Here is a 22,500-nt window from a genome sequence, read left to right on the forward strand (position 1 = left end):
GATTTTACAAGTGGTATTAACATTACTATTACCTTTACCGTTACCTTTGTAATAACCTTGCCCATCTCACCCTCCGGGTAAACACACCATTTTGTTGCCCATTTTCCTGCATATCTTAAGACGAAATATATTGCTTCAGGAACCAAGGAAAGGTATCTAAAATAGTATATCAGAAATACCAATGTGTAAAGTGTACGCACACGCACACACACACATACACATACACACACACATGCACACACTGCCACTACGGCGGTCCGGGTTCGAATCCCACCCAGGGCTAAAATAATTTCAGTATCGCTGCGCTGAGTATCGTTACTCCAACTCTCGTGGGCGGGGAGTTGTGTGTGTGTGCGTGTAATGTCACAACATTATCCATAGATCGGTCATATATATGAGCTCTGAGCTCTCTTCCGGGAGGGGAAAGAGCTGTCGATCACGAGTCCAACACGTGATCCAAGACCATGGTGGTGAATCACACGCACGCAGGGTTAGGTGCTAGTACAAAACTAGCAACTGACATACGGTCCAGTTTTCGACCCAAGTCGGGTCACTCTCGACGGCGCATGCGCGGAGCGGTGATGCGGCGTTCCTCAGGGTTCAGGATTAAACCCCCCCTCCTCCAATCCTCCTCCTCCTCCTTTCTTCTTATTGGTCTAGGACGCCCTCCTGTGCCCTCTGGAGGTTGAGGAACCGAGGAGGCAGAACAGAACATTCTTTTTTCTCTCGCTGTTGATAAGTATTAAAAGTCGGTTTAGAGAGGAATAGTAATTTAAAGCATGACTGGGCAAAAACGAATATTTTCTGTTATCTGGACCGGTATGATGTCCGAGAGCTCACTTTCCAAGCTGTGCTCTCTTGTGACAAAGATCAAAGTGTGTCGCAAAGTGTATAATGGTCGTGTAAATATTCGCTACTGTCGACCGAAAAGAAGTAGTTTGTATTCAACCGTCACCACACTGAGTATTATTTACTAAGATAGCTTGGGAAAGATGCAGGCATCGGTAATCGCCGGGAGGGGATCGAATAGGTGATCACGTCTGTGTCAATATGTGTATGTTTCACTACCATACTCGTAGACTACGTGCTGAACTCGTGATCGCCAGTTATAATTCACCAGGAGAGAGAGAGAGAGAGAGAGAGAGAGAGAGGGAGATAGAGAGAGAGACAGAGAGAGAAAGAGATGTGGAAGGAGAGAAAGAGAGGTGGGGTAAGGAGAGAGAGAGATGGGGAAGGAGAAAGAGAGAGATGAGGGGGAAGGAGAAAGACAGAGATGGGGAAGGAGGGAGGGAGGGATGGAGAGAGAGAGAGAGAGAGAGGGAGGGGGAAAGGGGGAGAGATTGTCTGCTCGCGAGTGCACTTCTGAGAAATCAAGTCGATCCGTGTGACCCTATGTCAGGGATACAAATACAATTAGAGGAAGAGGTAGAAGTACAGGTAAAGGTAGAAGCATTGACCAGCTTGGCCAAGATCTTGCAGGGAGTCAGCGGGAGTGTGAAATGACTAGTGGGAGTGTGTATGGAGGGGTAAGGATGGAGTGATCTAAGGGAGTGGATGGGGGTGGAGTATTGAAGAAAGAGTGGTTGGTGGGGATTTTTTAACACATATTTCGAAGACTGGCAAAGAAGGGGAAATAAATGACGAGATAACGAACGAACAACCTCGGTAGTGAGAGGATTGTGCAAGATGGACAAGACGTTTGTGAAGGAGGAAGATCTTGGCAAATAACGAAATCTGATTCAGAAAAGGAAAGTTGTATGCTTCAAATCTGTTGAGTTTTTGTTTAAGAACTATCGGAGTGCAGACCAGAAAAACAGGGCTGGATGGATTGTGTATACCTGGATCTGGAGAAAGCTTATTGCTCATGTACCTCACGAAATAACAATATGATGATTACAGTAGAGAGGATTTGAAGTGAATTTGATGTAGTGAATGAGTGGTTTCCAGGACAGAATAATGAGGACATTTGTGAAGGATAGGATGTCAGATGGAAGGATGTAACGAGTGGCGTCCCACGGTATCCGGACAAAATAACCCCCGGACATAATATCTACTGACAAAATAGCAACCGGAGATAACATCTGATAAAATACCACCCGGACAAAACACCACCGGACATGACACCCACGGACGAAACATCCCCGGACATTACACCACCCGGACAAAACACCACCGAAAAAAAGTGGTGGTGATGGTGATATGGTATGGTTGGTGTTGATGCAATTGCCCCGTTCCACGGGAGACGGACTTAATACCAACAATGTTTTTGATCCACCTGATCGACATGGTGAATAGAATAAACGGTTTTACCAATCTATATGCTGATGATGGCAAGATCATGTGGATCTATTGGCGAAGCCATAAGTGGGAAATGATTTTCAGTAAAAAACAGCAAAATATTAGAAGTAGATTAAGAGATAAACACTAAATAATAAAATTAGAAATGAAGGTCCGGGCTAGAAGAATCGAAGGACATGGAAAGACACTGAAAACAAGACAAGACATTTGAAGGATATTAAGGAAAAAGAATTTACCATTAACATGCGTTGATTCTTGAAAAAAAAAAAATAATGAAAAGAAAAGGTGATATAGAAGCATGATCCAACGAACATGGTTTTTATCCTGTGTGTGTGTATATATATATATATATATATATATATATATATATATATATATATATATATATATATATATATAACACAGGCAAACTCCGACCACACACAAATGTGCACCATACATACATAGCACACAGTATATATATATATATATATATATATATATATATATATATATATATATATATATATATTATATATATACTAAGTTCATACAATTAGGCAAACACACACGTACACACACCACTACGAGCATAGCTCTCTTCCTGTAAAATACAACTAAGTACAAATACACACACACACCACACACATACTTACACAAATACATTTTTTTTTTCATTTCACGGATATTTTTCGTCAGGAGCGCGGACGTAGAGAATCCCCCGATGCATGGCAAATGTGATGTGCGTTTGTGTGTGTGACTGACTCCCTTGTCCAGGGAGTTGGTGGGGGGGGGGGTAAGGGTGGGGGGAGTAATAGGAAGTATGCGGGGGGAGGGAAGGGGAGGGTAGGGGGAGGTGAGGTGTGTGTCCGGGGGGTGTGAGTGGGGGGGGGGAAGTGGCATGAAGTATTGGTGGGTTGGGGGAGTTGGATTGGGGGGTTGGGGGGTTGGATTGGGGTGGGTTGGGGGTGGGCGTGAAGATGAGAGGGACGGGGGGTGGGGGGATATGAGCTGTACAGTCGTGAGGTAAAGTCTGCAACTCCCTTTAGGGGTATAAGGCTCGTGTGCAACAGGTCTTGACTTTTTCGTGTGATTGTACATATTCGGGAGTGGTAGACAAAGTGGCGACAATGTATAAAATCTACAAGAGATGGAAGGATAGTGTGTATACAGGAAGGAGGAGGAGGAGGAGGAGGAGGAAGAGGAGGAGAGGGAAGAGGGGTGCGAAGCGGCAGTGGAGGAGGAGGAGGAGAAGGAGGAGAAAGAGGAGGAGGACGGGGAATTGTGGCGTGAATAGGCAATGTAGCCAAAGGTAGATCCTTAGTGTGAGGACGAGTAGTGGGGGAGGATGTTGGGGGAAGAGGGAGAGATGGGGGAGGTGTGGACTATGGGTAGGATGCGCTCCCCCCCTCCCTCCTCCTCTCACCCACAACAGGATGTAAAATTCATCTGCATAAACTTTCCATAAAGTACCGCTCACCTGTGCAAAGTTTCACTCAAACTCCCTCCGCTTCCTGTGGTATACGCCAATGCAGCTGGACCAAATGTTATGACAAGCGTCGTTGCGTCGTGGGAAACTTGATACGCTAAATCCTTTCTCACTTCGGCAAGGATCCAATGTACAAGTTATTAACAAAGTCTACGTAAGGGTGAAGGAAGAATGTGTGTGTGTGTGAGTTTGTGTGTATTCACTTGGTCTTTTGGATCACGTGTTCGACTCGTGATCGACAGCTATTTCCCTCCTGGAAGAGAGCTCAGAGCTCGTAGGTCCGATCTATGGGTAATGCTATGACCTTTCACACACACACACACCCAACTCCCCGCCCACGAGAGTCAGAGTAACGACCCGAAGCGCAGCTGTACCGAAATTAATTTCGGCCCTGGGCAGGATTCGAACCAAGCACTACGCGCACCACCATGCTAGTAGTTCATCGTTCTACCAACTGCGCCACCGAGTCGTTGTGTGTGAGTTTGTGTGTGTGTGTGTGTGTGTGTGTGTGTGTGTGTGTGTGTGTGTGTGTGTGTGTGTGTGTGTGTGTGTGTGTGTGTATGTGTGTGTGTGTGTGTGTGTGTACGTGTGTGTATGTCTGTATGTGTGGTTCACCATGTGTGGTTCACCATGGTCTTGGACCACGCGTTGTACTCGAGATCGACAGCTATTTCCCTCCCGGAAGAGAGCTCAGAGATCATATATATGTGTACGTGAGTGTGTGTGTGTGTGTGTGTGTGTGTGTGTGTGTGTGTGTGTGTGTGTGTGTGTGTGTACGTAAAAACGCACAAACACCCCCCCTCAAAACACACATTCATTCATAGACAAACAGACGAGACCCTACGAGCGTAGCTCTTCCCCTGTTGATTAACATCACATTTAGGAATATTCATTTCACTAAACGGTCTCCTCATTGTCTCTATATTTATATAAAGATTTATACTCTCTCTATGTCTCTACTATCTATATATCTATCAACAAATATCTCCCAGTTGATGAACAAAGAAATGTCTACTAATTTCGCTGTGCATTCATTTTTATTTATTCATATATTCTTTTTATTCCAGCTCTTTTGAGTACGCTCGTGAACTAATGCGCATGCGCCACATGCTGCGTGGAAGTATGCGCACTGACATGTTCACATATTCGCAATTACACACTTACGTAATCTCATGACCGTGCATGAAGACACTATTAGCAATTCGTGTACACATGTACGCACAAATATACACATACGCACACGCACGTACGCGCAAACATACACACATGCACGCGCACGTTCGCGCTTACATACAGTACACACGAAACTGATTTTTTCTTAAGTATACATGTTCCTTGTGAAAAAAGACGAGGATGTAGCATTCAGTTTTGAGTTGGTTGGATATGAAGACGCGAGAAACGAATTGTACAAAACAAAATAGATATGATTCTTAGAGAAGAATTCACAGGTTTGAGTGTTTGAGAAAGTTGCTTCGAAGGAATTATTTGACAGCGAAAGAAAAAGAGAAATCTCCTACATCTCAGGGTTCTTCTGGAATGAATGAAATAATTCCTGAATGGTCGATACAAAAGAGCCGTAGTTTAAGGGCAGACGCTCAGGACGGAAGGGAAAAGTCAATAGCGGAGTTCAACAAGGATCACCTACAATAATCCTCGTTTACGAAAAATTGAAAGGATGGATGGAATGGCGAGTTACATTAACCTATTTGTAGACAATGCAAGGACTAGATGAATATCTGAATGTACTTATGCATTAACATAAAGTTTAAATGTGCATATATATATATATATATATATATATATATTTATATATTTACATTATATATATATAATATATATATATTATTTGCTATTCTATATATGTCTTTCTGTCTTTCTACGCAAGTGGGTGTTTGTGTACATGTGAGTGTGTGTGTGTGTGTGTGTTTGTGTGTTTTAACCGTCAACCAAACTTAGCCTTAAATTAATTTTTTATCGGATTATTCTCTTTTTCAGTCTGTTCAACAGAATGATGTACCTGAAAAGAAAATTGTACATCACGATATCCTCAAGGCATCTGGTCTAGGAGACCAGATGAACGGGACAGAAAAAAAGAAAAATCTACACGCAAGACACGACTTGAAGCATTTGTAAGAAATTAACTCCAGTGACAAAAATACAACGTAGCTGGAATGGACAAAATATATAAATAAACCATCAACTATCTACTCGACGGAGAATGGAATAGTTACAAGAGGAACATGGAAGAACCCGGAAATGGTGGTTAGTTTGTCACCCGCTTTAAAAACCTGATCCTCCCTAGACGAGGGTATGCAGCAATCGTCCCCGTGGAAGGCACAACAAGCCAAAGAGTCCCCGGCCTAGCGGACGTGCCGTATAAGGGAAAGGTTAGAAAAACTAGAAGTGGCCGCATTACAAGTAGAGAGAAGGTGGCATAATTGCCACGTTGAGTTTGGTGAAAGGAGAGGATGAAATCAACAGAAAAGAATTTGTTTGGGACAAAAGAGCGACGCCAGGTCACAGGAGAAGGAAAAAATTTGTATGACTACGAACCTTAAGGATATTAAGATATACAATTTTCTATATAGATGCATGAAGCTGTTGAACAGAATAAAATAGAGAACAATCCTATAAAAGTAAACACATACACACTCGTAGATACACACATACGTGTACACAATCACCCATTTGCGTAGGCTGACAAAAAGACACACACACACACACACACACACAAACATGGAGAGATACAAAGACGGGACACCACGAATTTAGCTCCCACTTTTCCGTAAGATACAACTAGGTACAACTAGGTAAACACACACACACACACACACACATGGAGACATTCACCCTTCAACACACATACCCACTCAACCGAACGTATGTGCGCACACAGCCACAGATACATTAACATATAAATGCGCATGGATTATATGTAATATTTTGCATCTCTAAAACGCACTAAATTAGCGCATCATATATATTCTCATCACGCGAACTCATCACTAAACGCTAAAATAAATAAACAAGAATCTATGGACAAACAAGAACTGGATGAGAAAATATAACACGAGCTTTAAGATTCGTTTAGATAAACACCTAAGCAAGATGCTGTAATGCCTGCTATTTATTTTATATTATCTGTATATTTGTTTGTTATTGTTTGCTTGCTTATTATTATTTGCTTGATTTTTATTTTTTATTAGTTATCTATCAATTTACTATTATTTACTATTTATCTGTTTATTATCTAACTACACCTATACATTTATTTGTTTTATTTATTATCATTCATATTATTATGATTTTATTTTTTATTTTTCTTTAATTTATTTATCATTATTACATTTTTCAGCATCCGACCTAGTTATGGACCAAAAGGTCTCCTGTCGGTACGCTCCGCCTTTGTAGTCCTTTGTAATAAACGTGAACATACACACTGAGGAAGAATATTACATGGCAGGTAATACTAGATTACGCTACTAAAATCATTTCTCTAACATATTACAGAAGAAGCATATCACGCATCACATCAGTACCTCACAGCTCTTAACAAAACAAGTATGACGTCATCATAAACACAAAACACGGTCAGGTTATAATGCTGACATAACGTAACACGGTTGTGGGACCAAACACAAGAAAACTGACTCTAAACTGAATCAGTATTCCACTGAAACACACAGAATACCATCATAGCGATACTGGTAATACTGAGCTCCATAAGTCTTCACTGAAAAGGACTACAAAACTGACAGAATCATTGTTTCAGTAAAACACTGAAAAGTGTTCCTTTTTTTGAAGCCAAGTTGTCATGGCATCCTTCGACCTTGTTGCCATAGTAACAGATTTATATATTTTATTCAGGTTAAATGTCGGGTGACTTTATTGAGCTTGGATCGACAGGGGTCCCGGTCGAGCAATATTTCGTTCAAATGTAAGACCTAAAGGAATAATAATAATAATAATAATAATAATAATAATAATAATAATAATAATAATAATAATAATAATATCTGCCACCGGAGAGTTCCGCTTTACAGTTGGCGCCAAAGAATGACATTTAATTTTTGGTAAAATTTCTAGTTCTAAAAGAAACGAATATTTGTTTTTGGAACATCATTTTCATTGAGGTACATTTTTTCTTATATTTTCTTACTCTTTTTGTATTATCAATGTTTTATTTATTTGTTAGATCAACTTGGGAAATGAATAATTGTTTGTGTAACAATATTCATTGAGGTGCATTCTCATATTTTCTTACTTTTTGTATAATTTTTTATTTCTGTTAGATCAGCTTGGGAAACGAATATTTGTTTTTGGAATATCATTTTCATTGAGGTACATTTTTTCTTACAATTTCTTATTTCTTTATATAATTAATGTTTTATTCTTTTTTTAGATCAGCTTAGGGTTGTTGTTGCTATTGTTGTTATGTACCGTATTCCACCAGCGCTTCTATCGTCGTGAAATCTCTCACCGCAATCGTGCGAGAGCTCATTTTAAAATTACATTTGCAAAGGGACTGACAAATACACATTTTCCATAATTTTCTTCTCTGCATGGGTTATTATGTTCCAGTAATTGAAGAAAACCTAGTTTCTTAGCTAGATTTGTACCAGTGATCCATGTTAGATTTTCCTTCTAATAAATACAGTTTGTCACTATGTTAGAACAATAAACTATTTCAAAATCGTATTTATTTACAACAAAGGGCATTGAAGAAAGCCAAGAATTACTCGCTTTGAGGAACACCCAAAGGATGCCAGGAATTGACTCCAAGTCTTTCTTCCTTTTTGGCGCCAAATGATTCCATTCAGCTTAGGTCGTCTGTGTGAGGATCCCTGTGGACCCAAAGGGACACAATGTGTCAAAAGATGACACAGTATGACACTCGAGACACGTGTCATAGTCCTGACAGAGAACCAAACTCAAGCTGGTCACAAGACTCTTCACTCCTCCCATTCCATGACGACCTTTGAAGCGTTTGTTTAGACTGACGCCAGAGAATTTCATTCACACACACCCAGCCGCTCGCACACGTGGTCTAAAGATCTTGTCCTACCTGCCGCCGGGTGATTTTATTCATCCTAGATGATCACAAGACGTCTACCATTCATTCATGAAATTCATTCATTCATTTATTCATTCATTCGTTCGTTCATTTTATTCGTGAAATTCCTTTGTCATACACGAATATTCGTAGTCATAACTCCTTCGTCAGCGACATAGAGTGGGAGTTGGGAGTGGGGAGTTGGGAGTGGGAGTGGGAGGGGGAGTGGGAGCCACAGAAGTGATTAAATCAGTTTGGCGACAGCCAGAACATAAGGAAGAGAAGACAATGGCACTAAATCGTACTATAACACTCAAACAACTGACACTAGATCGTCTAGTGATCATGTTGAGACTTACTGATTGTTTATTAAGTTAGTGTCTAACCTCTATTGAATGATAGGGAAGTACTGGTCTTGGGCTGAATGGTGGGAATCAGGAAAAAAAAAAGTTTAATCGCCAATTGTACACAAACGTTTGACATTCTGTCGCCAGGCATTAGTTCTTCAAGTAATGCCCAACGACACAGAGCATAATGTTACTCAGACACTAATATGGAACGTACCCCGGTGCCAAATACGTTCCTGGCGCCAAGCGCAGTGACGTCCATTGTTACTTAACAACTATACAGAGTCTGAGTGACACCAGACTGTTTTATTCAGCTGAGGGACAAGACACGAAGGCGCCTCGACCCTTGACAGAGAGGCAATGACAAGAGACTTGCGTGTAACACTTAATATTTATTACACGACAGTACTTCAATACATACCATCCAGTGTACCTTACCCCGTATACGTGCATTCGGTTTGGCTGTCGCCATGTGATTTTATTCGGCTGATGGAAACTTCCTTGAACAGTCAAAGGGTCAATTGTGTATTTATTATGGCTATAGTAGGACGATTTTAATCAGCCAAGGGGGAACCCATGCCGCCCTATGTAACGTTAAAGGTAACCCTCTCTCACTCACTGAGTTCAGACAAACTATCGTATCGTCACGATAATCTCGTCCCAATTCGATCCATCACCCGAATAAAATCGTCTGATGACAGGCATAACAAAATCAATAAAGTGCGCCACTGTGACGAGGAAATTGGGGAGAAAAAAAAAGCGAGGGAGGGGGAGGGGGGAGTGAAAGGAGGCCTGCAGACTCGAGTCGTGATAGGCTGTTCCCCTTCTGGTGCCAAAAGGATGCCATTTGTCTATTTCTATCTTCCAAGAATACTGACGGCACCCAACCAAGCGTAACTAACTAACACGTTTCCAAAGGTCACAAACGTCATCTAGGTTTAGCCAACTTAGTTTCGAGGATAAAGACGAAGTGTGGAATACATTGGTAAACTCAAATGTCATTCTAGACCCTGAAGGCTGGGACTATAGACGAGGAAAATGCTTCTTGCGTTCCTGTTAGAGGACTGAAACCCAAACTGAGGGTGTTCTATAAGGAAAAGACAAACAAAATTTTGGGATTTTCTGAAAACGAATACTATCGAATGCCACAGAGCAGTCTTGTCATTGACAATATTATATTATGATTCTTATTGTACAATATAAGGAGGGTATTGATAGAAAATATCAGTCGGGTAATAGTACTGGGTAAAGATATTGTGTATAGATTGTTTAAGGAGATTCACGACAGTGTTTTAATGTGATGATTTTATCACATATACTTAATGGAAATACAAACGCCTTTATAGAACAACTTATATATATATATATATATATATATATATATATATATATATATATATATATATATATGTATATATTCCCATCAACGAAAAATTCCTTCCAGAAGAACGAAATAATCTGGTTTGAGTTAAATCAGATCGTCTGGGCTTATCCTGAGCGAAACGTTGTGAAATTAGTCATGTTAATGTCGTGGCACACTAGGCTAGAATGCTACTTGATTTTGCTACTTCGTTTGAATAGAAACAACATTGGTTACAATATTCTAGACTTCCGTAAGAACCTCTCAACAATGTGTCTAACATTCGTATTCTAGGTTTAGATTATCTAAATTTGCCATTCAGGTTCTCACAATATGACGCAAATTTTTTTTTTACATTTGGAAGTTTGAACAACAAAAGATCATAACCGAAGTCGTTTCTACTCAAACGCAATAGCAAAAGCAAGTAGCATGCTATCGAGAAATACCTACTGTGCCGCCACATACACCACTCGCTGCTCCAACAAAAATAACTCATTTCCAACCTTTGATGTGTGTCAATATACGGACATACAATACTATACAACACTACATAATACAGTAACAACAAAACATACGATACTACAGAAGCCTACGATAGCACGAGACTACAAAACTCACTCATAAATAAAATCGAATACAAAATACAAAACCTGGGTTCACAACAAGCGAACACAAGTAGAAAACAGATCATACAGCACATGTGACATTAAGCACAGGTGGAGGTGGGAGAGTGGTAGGGGGGTTGGGAAAAAGGGGGAGGGGGCGGAGGGAAGGGGGCAGAAGGAGGGGGGGTAGCCACGTGTTCCGGGCGCAGCTGGTTCCACGCGCGCCCTCGCACTCCGTCGAGGAGGAGGAAGGAGGAGGAGTACCTTATTTCGAGTGTCACTTTAACCCATAAGACAAAGTGCCTCCGTTCTTGTCCTCGTTGGCGCCAGCTTTTGTCCTTGTTGGCGCCAGGCGATTTTATTCAGATTACAGGAAATTCCTTCGAGGGACGAAGGGGTAATGGACTGGGGAAGGGGAAGAAGGAACATCGTAAGTTTTCATCTTCGCGACTTTACCTGATTTGATAACGATGGGCGTTTTGCTGTGATGGTTGAGCGTCAGAGGCGTGTGCACTGACGACGGCGACGGCGACGGCGACGCCACGGCCGAAGGCACGGGCGTAGGCGTGGGGGTGGAGGCGGGACTGAGGGCGGAGACTGACTCGTGGCTGTAGGGCGCTGCCGAGTCGGAGAAGGAGGTATATTTCGATTCCTCGGTAGTGAAGGGCGAGAACTCCCCCTTGAGAGTGTCTGGAGTCAGAGGCGTCGGACTGAAGAGGGAGTCTGGCGCCACGCGGTCGAAGACTCCGTCATCGAAGTCTTCCTTCTTGATGGCGCCAGGAGGCGGCGGGGGCGGCGTGGCGCTGTCGAAGAATGCCAAGTTGAAGTCCGTCGAGGTGTCAAAGGTGACCTCCGGCGTGGTGACCTTGACCTCGCCCACGCCGCCAGAGCCCAGAGGACCCACACTCTCCACCTTGAACACGTCCATACTGACGGCGGCGGTGGCGGCGGCGGCCTTCCGCAGGAGGGGAGCACGTGGGCAGACGCGAATCCAAGAACCCCGGGAACTTAATTTCCATTCATCGAAGTCAAAAGGTTCTTTCGTCGAGTCACTTCTCCTCCTCCTCCTCTTCTGGAGGAGGACCTCGAAGGGCGGGGGATCTCGCAGTAGTTACTCCTGTCCACAACCAAGGGTGCCACTCCACATACTGGAGACTCTCTCTCTCTCTTGGAACTGGGTTCACCCTCGACAGCAAGTGGCACTTAACCTAAGGCACTTAACTCCGAAAGCAAGTGGCACTAACGAATTCAGTGGAGGTTAGACCTCGGGAACTTCGAGTTCGTTGTGGGCACTCGAGCGGCGAGCATCCCACGGGGATCCACCACAACCGCCGTCGCCGCCGTGGACAGGAGAGGGGAGGCGTGGTTGGCAGGCAGTCTGACTACTACCTCGTCTGCTGCTACGTGACGTGTATAGGACGTGTTTTAACGTCAATGTATCCGTTTCTGTATAAAAAACTATGTATGTATATCTATTTGAGCAAAGGTTTTGTTTACGTGTATGTGTGTGTGTGCGTGTGTGTGTATGTGTGCGTGTGTGTCCGTGCTTGCGCGCGCGTGTGCGCACGTTTATATACCTACTTATTTACTCATGTATACTTATCAACATACATGTACATGTACATTTATATATTTTCACCTTTGTCCTGATCTACCCATAGATGTATATATTTATATATCAGCGTAGGTGTGTGGGTTTATGTAAATGTATATATATATATTTCTTGTGCGCGTTCTTTTTTTATTTAATTATTTCATTTGCCACCGCACTTCTTGGAGAAGTTCCTCCCACCAGCGAGACACTGTGTGGCAGTCAGCCTGACCTGACCCGTACTCCACCACTACCACAACCACCACCACCACAAACAGCAACAGCAGCAGCGGCGGCAGAAGCAAGAACACGACCACGACCACCACCAACACCAGGAACAACAACACCACCAGGAACACCGTCTTCTGCAGGAGAACCACTGCGGGGCGTCTGTGCTACCGCAAAGTTCTTCTTGGACGAAGACTACTCCCCCCGTTCTCTCGAACTCTCTGTCGAACTGAGGCCTCTCCTGAAGGAGGTCGCGCGTGAGGACAGACTCTCGCACCACGTCGGAGGGGGAATCGAACGCGACAAAGACGCCCCCGACCGTCACCACCAACCGACAGACGGGTACTGCGGATCAGGCGGCTGCCGCAAGTCCGCGAGGACCCGGGCTCCGGCCGCCGGGCGGAGGGCGGCGGGAGACGGGGACGGGGGAGGGGAGGGGGACGGGGGGGCGGGCCCAGTCCCGTTGTGAGCCGCACGAGGAGAGAGAGATAGAGAGAGAGAGGGAGAGAGAGAGAGAGAGAGAGAGAGGAACGAAGACGAAAGAGATGTGGGACAGAGGGAGGAGGAGGAGGAGGAGAGAGAGAGAGAGAGAGAGAGAGAGAGAGAGAGAGAGAGAGAGAGAGAGAGAGAGAGGGGAGAGAGAAGGTACACAGGGAGTGGGAAAGGGAAAGAAAAGAAGGGGGTGGGGGGAAGGGGTGGCCAGGAAGATGTTGGCAGTGGGCAAGCAAACTTGGCTAGGTGGGGCAATGGGGGTAATGAGGGGGGGATTGTATAGTGGGGGGCTTAATTCATAGAGGGGGAACGGTGTCATTAAATTCATTCATTATTAAGAAATAACGTGACACATGACTGTGTCATTATCGGCACTGGTGTCGTTGGTGAAGTTATTTAACGTTATTACTAGATTACCACCACTACTACCACCACCACCACCAGTACTACTACTAACTAAAATTCACCCCACGAAATTCTTTAGAATGCTTGCGAATCATGATGTGCTGAGTTTTTTTCCGTAGCTTAACTTCCCTCCTCTTCCTCCATTCCCCAATTACTCCGCAAAAAAAAAAAGAGAGAGAGAGAGAGAGAGAGAGAGAGAGAGAGAGAGAGAGAGAAGAAAAAACGTAAGACAATACCAAAGAATATCTAACGATAGGTTTGGACTGACTAATCAACCTTTACTTGTTCATCTTAAAATTTATTTCGATTTCATTCAAGAGGAGTATTATATTTTAAATGCATTCTGGCTGTCGTCAGGCAATTCTATTCAGCTGAGGGTACAGGGTCACATATCTTGATGAATGGGGTTTAAAGGGACATATTTTTCTTAAGTAATTATTTATACAGCCGTCAGGTACTTTAAAACATAATTGAGTTGGTTCTCTCACGACAAGGTAGTTAACAATCAGCAACAAGGAAGGGAAAGGGTGAATGAAATCACCTGGCGACAGAGGAGAATATAATGAAAAGGACCGTCAGGTATGGTATGTAATGAGAATTACTTCGAGTAGTTTAAGTGATTGGCGCCAGGAGATTTCATTCAGTAGAAAGGTTACAGTGATTGGCACCAGATTTCATTCATCAGAAAGGTTACAGTCATTGGCGCCAGGAGATTTCATTCAGCAGAAGGGTTACAATGATTGGCGCCAGGAGATTTTATTCAGCAGAAAGGTTACAGTCATTGGCGCCAGGAGATTTCATTCAGAAGGGTTACACTCATTGGCGCCAAGAGATTTCATTCAGGAGAAGGGTTACAGTCACTGGCGCCAGGAGATTTCATTCAGGAGAAGGGTTACAGTGATTGGCGCCAAGATATTTCATTCATCAGAAGAGTTAGAGTGATTGGCACCAGGAGATTTCATTCAGGAGAAGGGTTACAGTGATTGGCGCCAAGATATTTCATTCATCAGAAGAGTTAGAGTGATTGGCGCCAGGAGATTTCATTCAGGAGAAGGGTTACAGTCACTGGCGCCAGGAGATTTCATTCAGGAGAAGGGTTACAGTCACTGGCGCCAGGAGATTTCATTCAGGAGAAGGGTTACAGTGATTGGCGCCAAGATATTTCATTCATCAGAAGAGTTAGAGTGATTGGCGCCAGGAGATTTCATGCAGGAGAAGGGTTACAGTCATTGGCGCCAAGTGATTTCATTCAGCAGAAAGGTTACAGTGATTGGCGCCAAGAGATTTCATTCAGCAGAAGGATTACAGTGCCTGGCGCCAGGAGATTTCATTCATCAAAGTGTTACAGTTATGTGCTTTGGAACTGTGGTTTATGCTGAGCAGTAAGAAGTCTAAACACACACACATACACACACACACACACACACACACACACACACACACACACACACACACACACACACACACATACACACACACAAAGTTTCCCGGGGGAAAATAATTGCAGATCCTTTCTGTGAATAAAAGAAAAAAAGAAGTAGTACACATATGCAATTCACTTCACACGTTCATTTTTACAGATTCGTTATTGAGCGTTACATCAGTTGTGTCAGTTTTAACGGCTTCCTCGACAACGATGACGCTGCATTAGCAAGAAATTGCTAAGAAGCGGCAGTCGGTAAGAGAGGAGGAAAATAAGAAATGATATAAAAATGGAAAAATAAAGAACAGTTATCGATTTCTCTCTTTGGACACTCCGATCTCTGCCGTTTTGGCGAAGTCTTAAATGAAAGAGAAAAAGACGAATCTAATGAAGCATTGGGAATGTTCTCACAAAACTTTCAACATGGTACCTCACATCCAAGAATTTATTTCTTCATTTCTTCAAGAACAGACAAGCTTATGAAACTTGGAAAGAGGTGGGTCTCGATCCATAAACACCACGTTCGGACAAGAGTCCGCTGTCTGAGTCGTTTAAATTTGTTTGTCCTTTGCAGAAGACTAAAGTAAACAAACTACGTCGCCTTATTGAAGGGTTGGGAAATGTCCTTCGAGAGTGATGACGTCATGTCGTCGTTGTATCATCTAAGCTTGACCAAAAAATACTCAAAATACAGTCCAGACTATCTTTCCAACTCCAGTCAGTGTCTCTTATTTTTTCTTTAACTTTGTTTCCCACCTGAAAGGATCTTAGGATACTGTTTCATTCTATTTCAACCATATTGCATAATTTTTTAATCATACAAATGACTGTACAGATAAAGTTATGTAGATGTATAGATGTAGATATAGCGTATAGCATAGCATATGCACATATACACATGGTTGTACACATATACACACATGCATACAGATGAAGATGGAAGCATATGTACATATACATATTTACTAACATACACACATACACGCACACACACATATACATGCACGTAAACACACACGCGCGCGCGCGCTCGCGCACACACAATTTATGTACATAAATAATAACATAATCTGTTTACATAACTTTGATAACATCCACAACAAGCTGACACACAAAGCTTACGAATTCTTCTTGGGCTTCTGAAGGAAGAACTGACAAGACTTCTGCGTCCTCCACAGAAACCAGAGGGAGGATTCCGAGGGTTGGGCGTGATTAATCTCAAAACCCAGGAGGATTAATTCGACGTAGTCCACATCACTAAGGTCTTGGATTTTGAGACGTACTACAGCTTAAAACCTGGAGCATAGATTCCAAGTACCGAAGCCACAGGTACCAGGAGACTTCCTTAGCGACCAAAAAACCCCAGACCCTTCTGGAGGAGGGTATTACTGCAGAAGACCTCAACGAAGTCATGGCGTTGTCCTTAACACTCGCCCCAATCGAGCCGGCGATTTGGGTCACGGAGGCGAGGCCTCGACGGATGGTCAACGCCATCTGAAGGCCAAGTTTACCGTAAGTCATCCTCAAGCTCCTTAGGCAGGCGCTTGGAGTCCACCCTCCACCTCCTCCTCCTCCCCCTTAGCAATACAAAGCTGCAACGTCATCGTATGTAACCAACTTCAGTTGCTCCGGAGACGTCGATTCTCTTGGTAGAAGGATTCTATGTTACATCAGTACATGGGCCTGCTAAAACCAAAGAATGTATGTATGTGTGTATGTGTGTATGTATGTATGTATGTATGTATTGGATGGATACATGCGTGGATGTATGTTTGTATAAACTGATGGATTCATGTATGTATGTACATATGCATGTATATATGTATGTATGTATGTATGTATGTACGTATGCATGCATATATGTTTGTATGAATGGATGGGCTCATGCATGTATGTATGTATGTGTATATGCATGTATGTTTGCATGAATGGATGGGTTCATGCATGTACGAATGGATGAATCCATGTATGTATGTATGTATGTATGTATGTATGTATGTATGCGTGTATGTATGTACCAGAAGAGTCCCTTTTTCCCCTTGTAAAGGGGTTGCCGAATCAGATCATGCTTCCGTCACTCATCGAAAAAGAAAAACGCGTGCCTCTGTTCCGCAGGGGTGCAAATAAATCCCCCGAAAGTACTGCATGCAAATCACAATGGAGGATGCATTCTTTGGCCCAGTACGGAAAGGACTTCCCGAGTTCGAATTCTTGAAGGAGACCGCGAGACTTCGAGTAGTTGGTGGTTTCTGTCTAACGGAGATCCAGCCGTGGTTTGTTTATTCCATTACTTCTACTCAGGCAATCACACGTTACAGTAAGAGTGGGGGAGGGGTGGCGGGGGTGGATGAAACTGCCACGTCACAGAAGTAATCAGCCACTTCCGGCTGAAGACACTTCATTCAAGTCAAGAAGAGTAACCGCTTTTGTACAGTTCTTCCATGGATTGAAACGGCCTGGAAAAAGAGTTCTTCAGTGCTGGATTCCTCTTTCTCTTCCAGATGAGTTCGGCAAAAGAAATATAAGTAGAGATACTGTGATGTTGGTATATACTTCGGCGTCGTACCTGTGATTGTTACCTTTTCTGTTGCATGGTATAACGAGTTTATTATAAATTCCATTTACTAGACTTACAAGACAACGGCTGGCTGGCTGGCTGAGCCTTCTACTCTGTTGGTGTCGTTATTACTGTTAATGTTGGTAATAATGTTGCTGTTATTTCGGTCGTCATCGTTATTGTTGTCGGTGTATGAGGTTATTTTCGTATTTTCGTAACCCTTGTGTTGTTGTACAAATTGATATTTCTTCAGCGCCTAGAGGCATCCTCAAAAAAAAAAAAAAAAAAAAAAAAAAAAAAAAAAAAAAAAAAAAAAAAAAAAAAAAAAAAAAAAAAAAAAAAAAAAAAAAAAAAAAAAAAAAAAAAAAAATGCAGATCGAAGTTTTAAGATTCAATTCGAAGCTCACCTAATAAGCAGCGGCCAGCAAATTCTGCCAATTAAATTATATTCTTAATTACCTGCTTATTTGATTCTTTTATCTGCTCTGTATGCTATTACTACCTCCTATTACCAGTCTCCTATTACTGCTATTACTATCACCTCACTATGAACCGAAATGCCTCCTATTAACAGCCTTTGCCGTTGTAATCTATTCTGAAGTTAAGTTAGGCTACGTTGGATTATTTCAAGTCAGATTAGATTAGGTTAAGTTAGGTTGGGTTTAGGATAGGCTAGGTTAGGTTTGATCAGTTTAGGTTAGGTTAGGTTAGGTTACGTTACTTGAGGTTACAAATATTGCCAAATATTGGCCGGGTTTATCAGTATCGCCTTATCTTATGTCGATATTAATAGAACATGGAGGCATACTGCTTATACATCGACGGCAATACCGTCGTCTGGAATCACCCTGATCGACTCTGATGAATTCAAAATCAAAATTTCGTGAAGAGCTGGAGGATTCCATAGCCGTCCACTTTACAAAAATATGAGTATATCGTATATCACTGCATCTCTCAGACGTACATATACACTACATTCATACATACATAAACAAACACACACACACACACACACACACACACACACACACACACACACACACACACACACATACACACACAAATATATATATATTATATATATATATATATATATATATATATATATCTATATGCATATATATATATAAATTTCATTCTCTGGGTGCTCACTTTATATTTCATGTAGACGCTCAAGTACACTGCTCCAGATGGGTCGGCCAAATGCATAAACACCTCACAATCACCGTTTCCAATGTCTCCACAATTGCACCTTGATTGGGCACCATTTTCCCACTACTGCCACCACTATCACCACCAACACCACCCTCAGTATTATCACCACCATCCCTACAACCAAAGCTTCTATCACCACCACAGCCAAACTACCATCACCTTCACCACCAACCACCATCACTTCCACTATCACCACCATCATTACCACCGTCACCATCATTCCCCACCCTCAACCACCCCCATCATAACCACCACTACCACCACCACCATCAACACCACAGCTAGTATCACCATCACCAACCACACTCCTGGCATCCTCGTGCACCCGTACCAAAGCCTGAGCAACGGTTCCACCACCACCACCACCACAACCACCACCACCACCACCACCAAATTCTACTTTCACTGCACTATCCATATCTGACACTAGCTACCCACAGCCGGCAGGAATTCAAACACAAATTCTCAATTTTTTTTCTTCTTCTTACTATCTTTCTCCTCGCCTATCTCCTTCTTGTTCTACTTCTTCTTCTTATTTCCTCTTTCTCCTCCTCCTTTTCTTCTTCCTCCTTCTCGGTTTTCTTCTATTTTTTTCTCTCTTATTTGGTCCTTCTACATTTCTTTTTTTTTTCCTCTCGTTCTCCTCCTCCTCCTCCTCCTCTTCCTTCTCTCTCTTCTTATTTTACTCCTTTTTCTCCTTCTGTGAAATCGGCAAATAATAACACTACTTTTGAAAATAGGACTGTTTGTTGCTAGCACTATTATTACTGTACTGTTACTACTACTACTCATACTGCTACTACTACTACTACTACTACTACTACTACTACTACTACTTCTACTCGCCCTCACCACCACCGCACACAAACGCCGCTGGCTCCACCACCACCACCACCACCACCACCTCCACCACCACCATTACTCGCAACTCCTCCATCTCCCTCCCTCCCTCCCTTTCCTCCTCTGCACTCTCGACTCCCCACTTCCCCTTTCTTGTACTTCCTTCTTATCCCTCCTCTTCCTCTTCTTCCTCCTCCTCACCTCTTCCTCTTCCTCCTTCTCATCTTCCTCCCCCGTTTCTATTTCATTCTTCTTATTCTCCGTCTTAAACCTTCATCACATTTTCTTCCCTTTTCAGTCTCCTCCTGTGTCACATCTTCTTCGTTTCGTTTCCTTCCTCTTTCCTCTTCATTTCTTCTCTCCTCCTCCTCCTCCTCCTCCTCCCTTTGCGCTCCTCGTCTTAAGGACGCTTCTCTCTTCTCTCTCTTTACCCTCACCCACTCTTCACCTCCTCTTCCTTTTTCTCTTTTTTAAATTATTTTTTCTACTTCTCTCCTCTTCTCCTCCCCTTCCATCCTTCCCCCTTCCCCGACTCTTCCATTGGGCCCCTCTCTCACTCCCTCTCCCTTCCTCCTCATCTGACTCCCTCCCTCCCACCTCCTCCTCCTCCTCCCTCCTCCTCCTCCTTCGGGTCGGGTTCAATGTACCCACTCTTCTGAACCTCGACATTTCTCAAGCCTCTCTCTCTCACTGCCACTCAACCCTCAACGCCTTCCACCCCCCCCAACCCGCGTTCACACACAACCTCCACCCCTCAACCTAAGACACCTTGATCCTAGGCTCCCCACCTCAACCCTCCCACAAACACCCTCAACACGAGGTCCCCCTCCTCCCTCAACGCGGGGGCTCATGCCTCCTCCTCCTCCTCTTCCTCTTCCTCCTCCTCAACTGGAGAACCTCCCGCTCTGTCTGACCCGTCTTGAGGTCTTCCTTGCACTGAACCCGGAACTCCTGGACTCATAGTCTTATGCTGCCGATCCTTAAGCGCTCCGACGACGGTGGGGGGACCGGGCGGAGGAGGAGGGAAGGAGGAGGAGGAGGAGGAGGAGGAGGAGGAGGAGGAGGAGGAAGAGGGAGAGTGAGTGGTGACAAGAAGGCTTGTGTGTGTGTGTGTGTGTGTGTGTTTACCTAGTTGTGTATGTGTGAGTGTGTGTGTGTTTTGTGTGCGCACGTGCGCGTGTAGCCATGTGTGAGAGTACGTGTGTTTGTGTTTACGCGCGCATGTGTTCATGTGTGTATTTGTGTGTGTGTGTGAACGTGTGTGTGTAAATATGTGTGTGTATGTGTGCGCACGTGTGTGTCCATGTGTGAGTGTACGTGTGTTTGTGTTTACGCGCGTATGTGTTCGTGTGTATTTGTGTGTGTGTGTGTGTGTGAACATGCGTGCGCGTGCGCGCGTGGACGTGTATGCGTGCGTATGTGTGTGTGTGCCCGCGCGGTTATGGTTTTGGTGGTAGATGTTGTGGTACTGTTGTCTTTGGTGCTGCAGAGAACGTGTCCCACTCAAGAGGAGGAGACGTTAAACAACAACTACGAGAAGAAGACGGACGGGGAGGGAAGTCGAAGACTGAGATAGGAGAAAAGGTTCTACAAGTTGCAAGAATGAAGAAATTAAAGACTTGAAAGAGCTGAGAGAGAGAGAGAGAGAGAGAGAGAGAGAGAGAGAGAGAGAGAGAGAGAGAGAGAGGTAGGTGAAAGGATGATGATGTTAAGATTTGAAGGTCTAACAAAATAAGAAAGGCCTGGTAAACACCAGGTAAGACATAAGTTGAGACGTGAAACAGAGAGAGAAAAAGAGAGGGAGAAAGATATATATATATATATATATATATATATATATATATATATATATAGAGAGAGAGAGAGAGAGAGAGAGAGAGAGTGAGAGAGAATGGGGAGAGAAAGAGTAAGAGATATAGACAGGTAGAGAGAGAGAAACAGGAAGAGAGAGGGAGAGAGAGACAGAGAGAGAGAGAGAGAGAGTGAGAACTCAGGAACTGGTGGGGGAGGCATAAATGGGGGAAGGAGGGGATGAGGGTTGGGGAGTTGTGTGTATGGTTTAGGGTGTAGGTTGGGGAAGACAAGGGTGGGGGTGGGGTCAAGGATCGCTCAGCCAATCAGGATGCGTCTTGTTGATGACGTCAAGACTCTCCTACAACACTGTCACTCGCCACGTTTTTGAGGTAGGAAGAAAGGTGTGTACGTGTGTGTGTGTGTGTGTGTGTGTGTGTGTGTGTGTGTGTGTGTGTGTGTGTGTGTGTGTGTGTGTGTGTGTGTGTGTGTGTGTGTGTGTGTGTGTGTGTGTGTGTGTGTGTGTGTGTGTGTGTGTGTGTGTGTGTGTGTGTGTGTGATGTGCGCGTGTTTGTGTGTGTATGTGCGCGTGTGTTTGTGTGTGTATGTGCGCGTGTGTTTGTGTGTGCGTGTGTGTGCATGTTTGTACGTGTGCGTATGTGTGTGTTTGTTTGTCCGTGTGTATGTGTATGTACGCGTGTGTTTGTGTGTGCGTGTGTGTCCATGTTTCTACGTGTGCGTATGTGTGTGTACGTGTGTGTGTCCATGTTTGTACGTGTGTGTGTGTGTGTGTGTGTGTGTGTGTGTGTGTGTGTGTGTGTGTGTGT

General features: G+C 43.5%; 2 protein-coding genes across 3 annotated transcripts in view; both read right to left on the reverse strand.

Moving 5' to 3' along the window:
* The window catches only part of LOC143037913 (ecdysone-induced protein 78C-like), a 416,501-nt gene that overhangs the window by 62,135 nt on the left and 331,866 nt on the right, over positions 1 to 22,500 (reverse strand). The window lies entirely within an intron of this gene.
* On the reverse strand, positions 10,165 to 12,508 carry LOC143037839 (uncharacterized). The gene is made up of 2 exons (XM_076206402.1): positions 11,588 to 12,508; positions 10,165 to 10,253 (listed from the first exon to the last, which is right to left on the reverse strand). The coding sequence occupies exons 1-2, from the start codon at positions 12,057 to 12,059 to the stop codon at positions 10,165 to 10,167; spliced, it is 561 nt and encodes a 186-aa protein (XP_076062517.1). The 5' UTR covers positions 12,060 to 12,508.

Source organism: Oratosquilla oratoria, chromosome 23 (assembly GCF_046742065.1).
Source record: "Oratosquilla oratoria isolate Oo_2021 chromosome 23, ASM4674206v1, whole genome shotgun sequence".
In the NCBI taxonomy this organism is placed as follows: domain Eukaryota; kingdom Metazoa; phylum Arthropoda; class Malacostraca; order Stomatopoda; family Squillidae; genus Oratosquilla; species Oratosquilla oratoria.

Bases quoted from the DNA above. Each gene is read 5' to 3' on its own strand.
- LOC143037839 (XM_076206402.1), bottom strand. From the start codon at position 12,059: ATGGACGTGTTCAAGGTGGAGAGTGTGGGTCCTCTGGGCTCTGGCGGC. The intron at 10,254-11,587 runs GTAAAGTCGCGA...TTTTCCTTATAG, and splicing joins GCCCATCGTTATCAAATCAG to AACACCCTCAGTTTGGGTTT.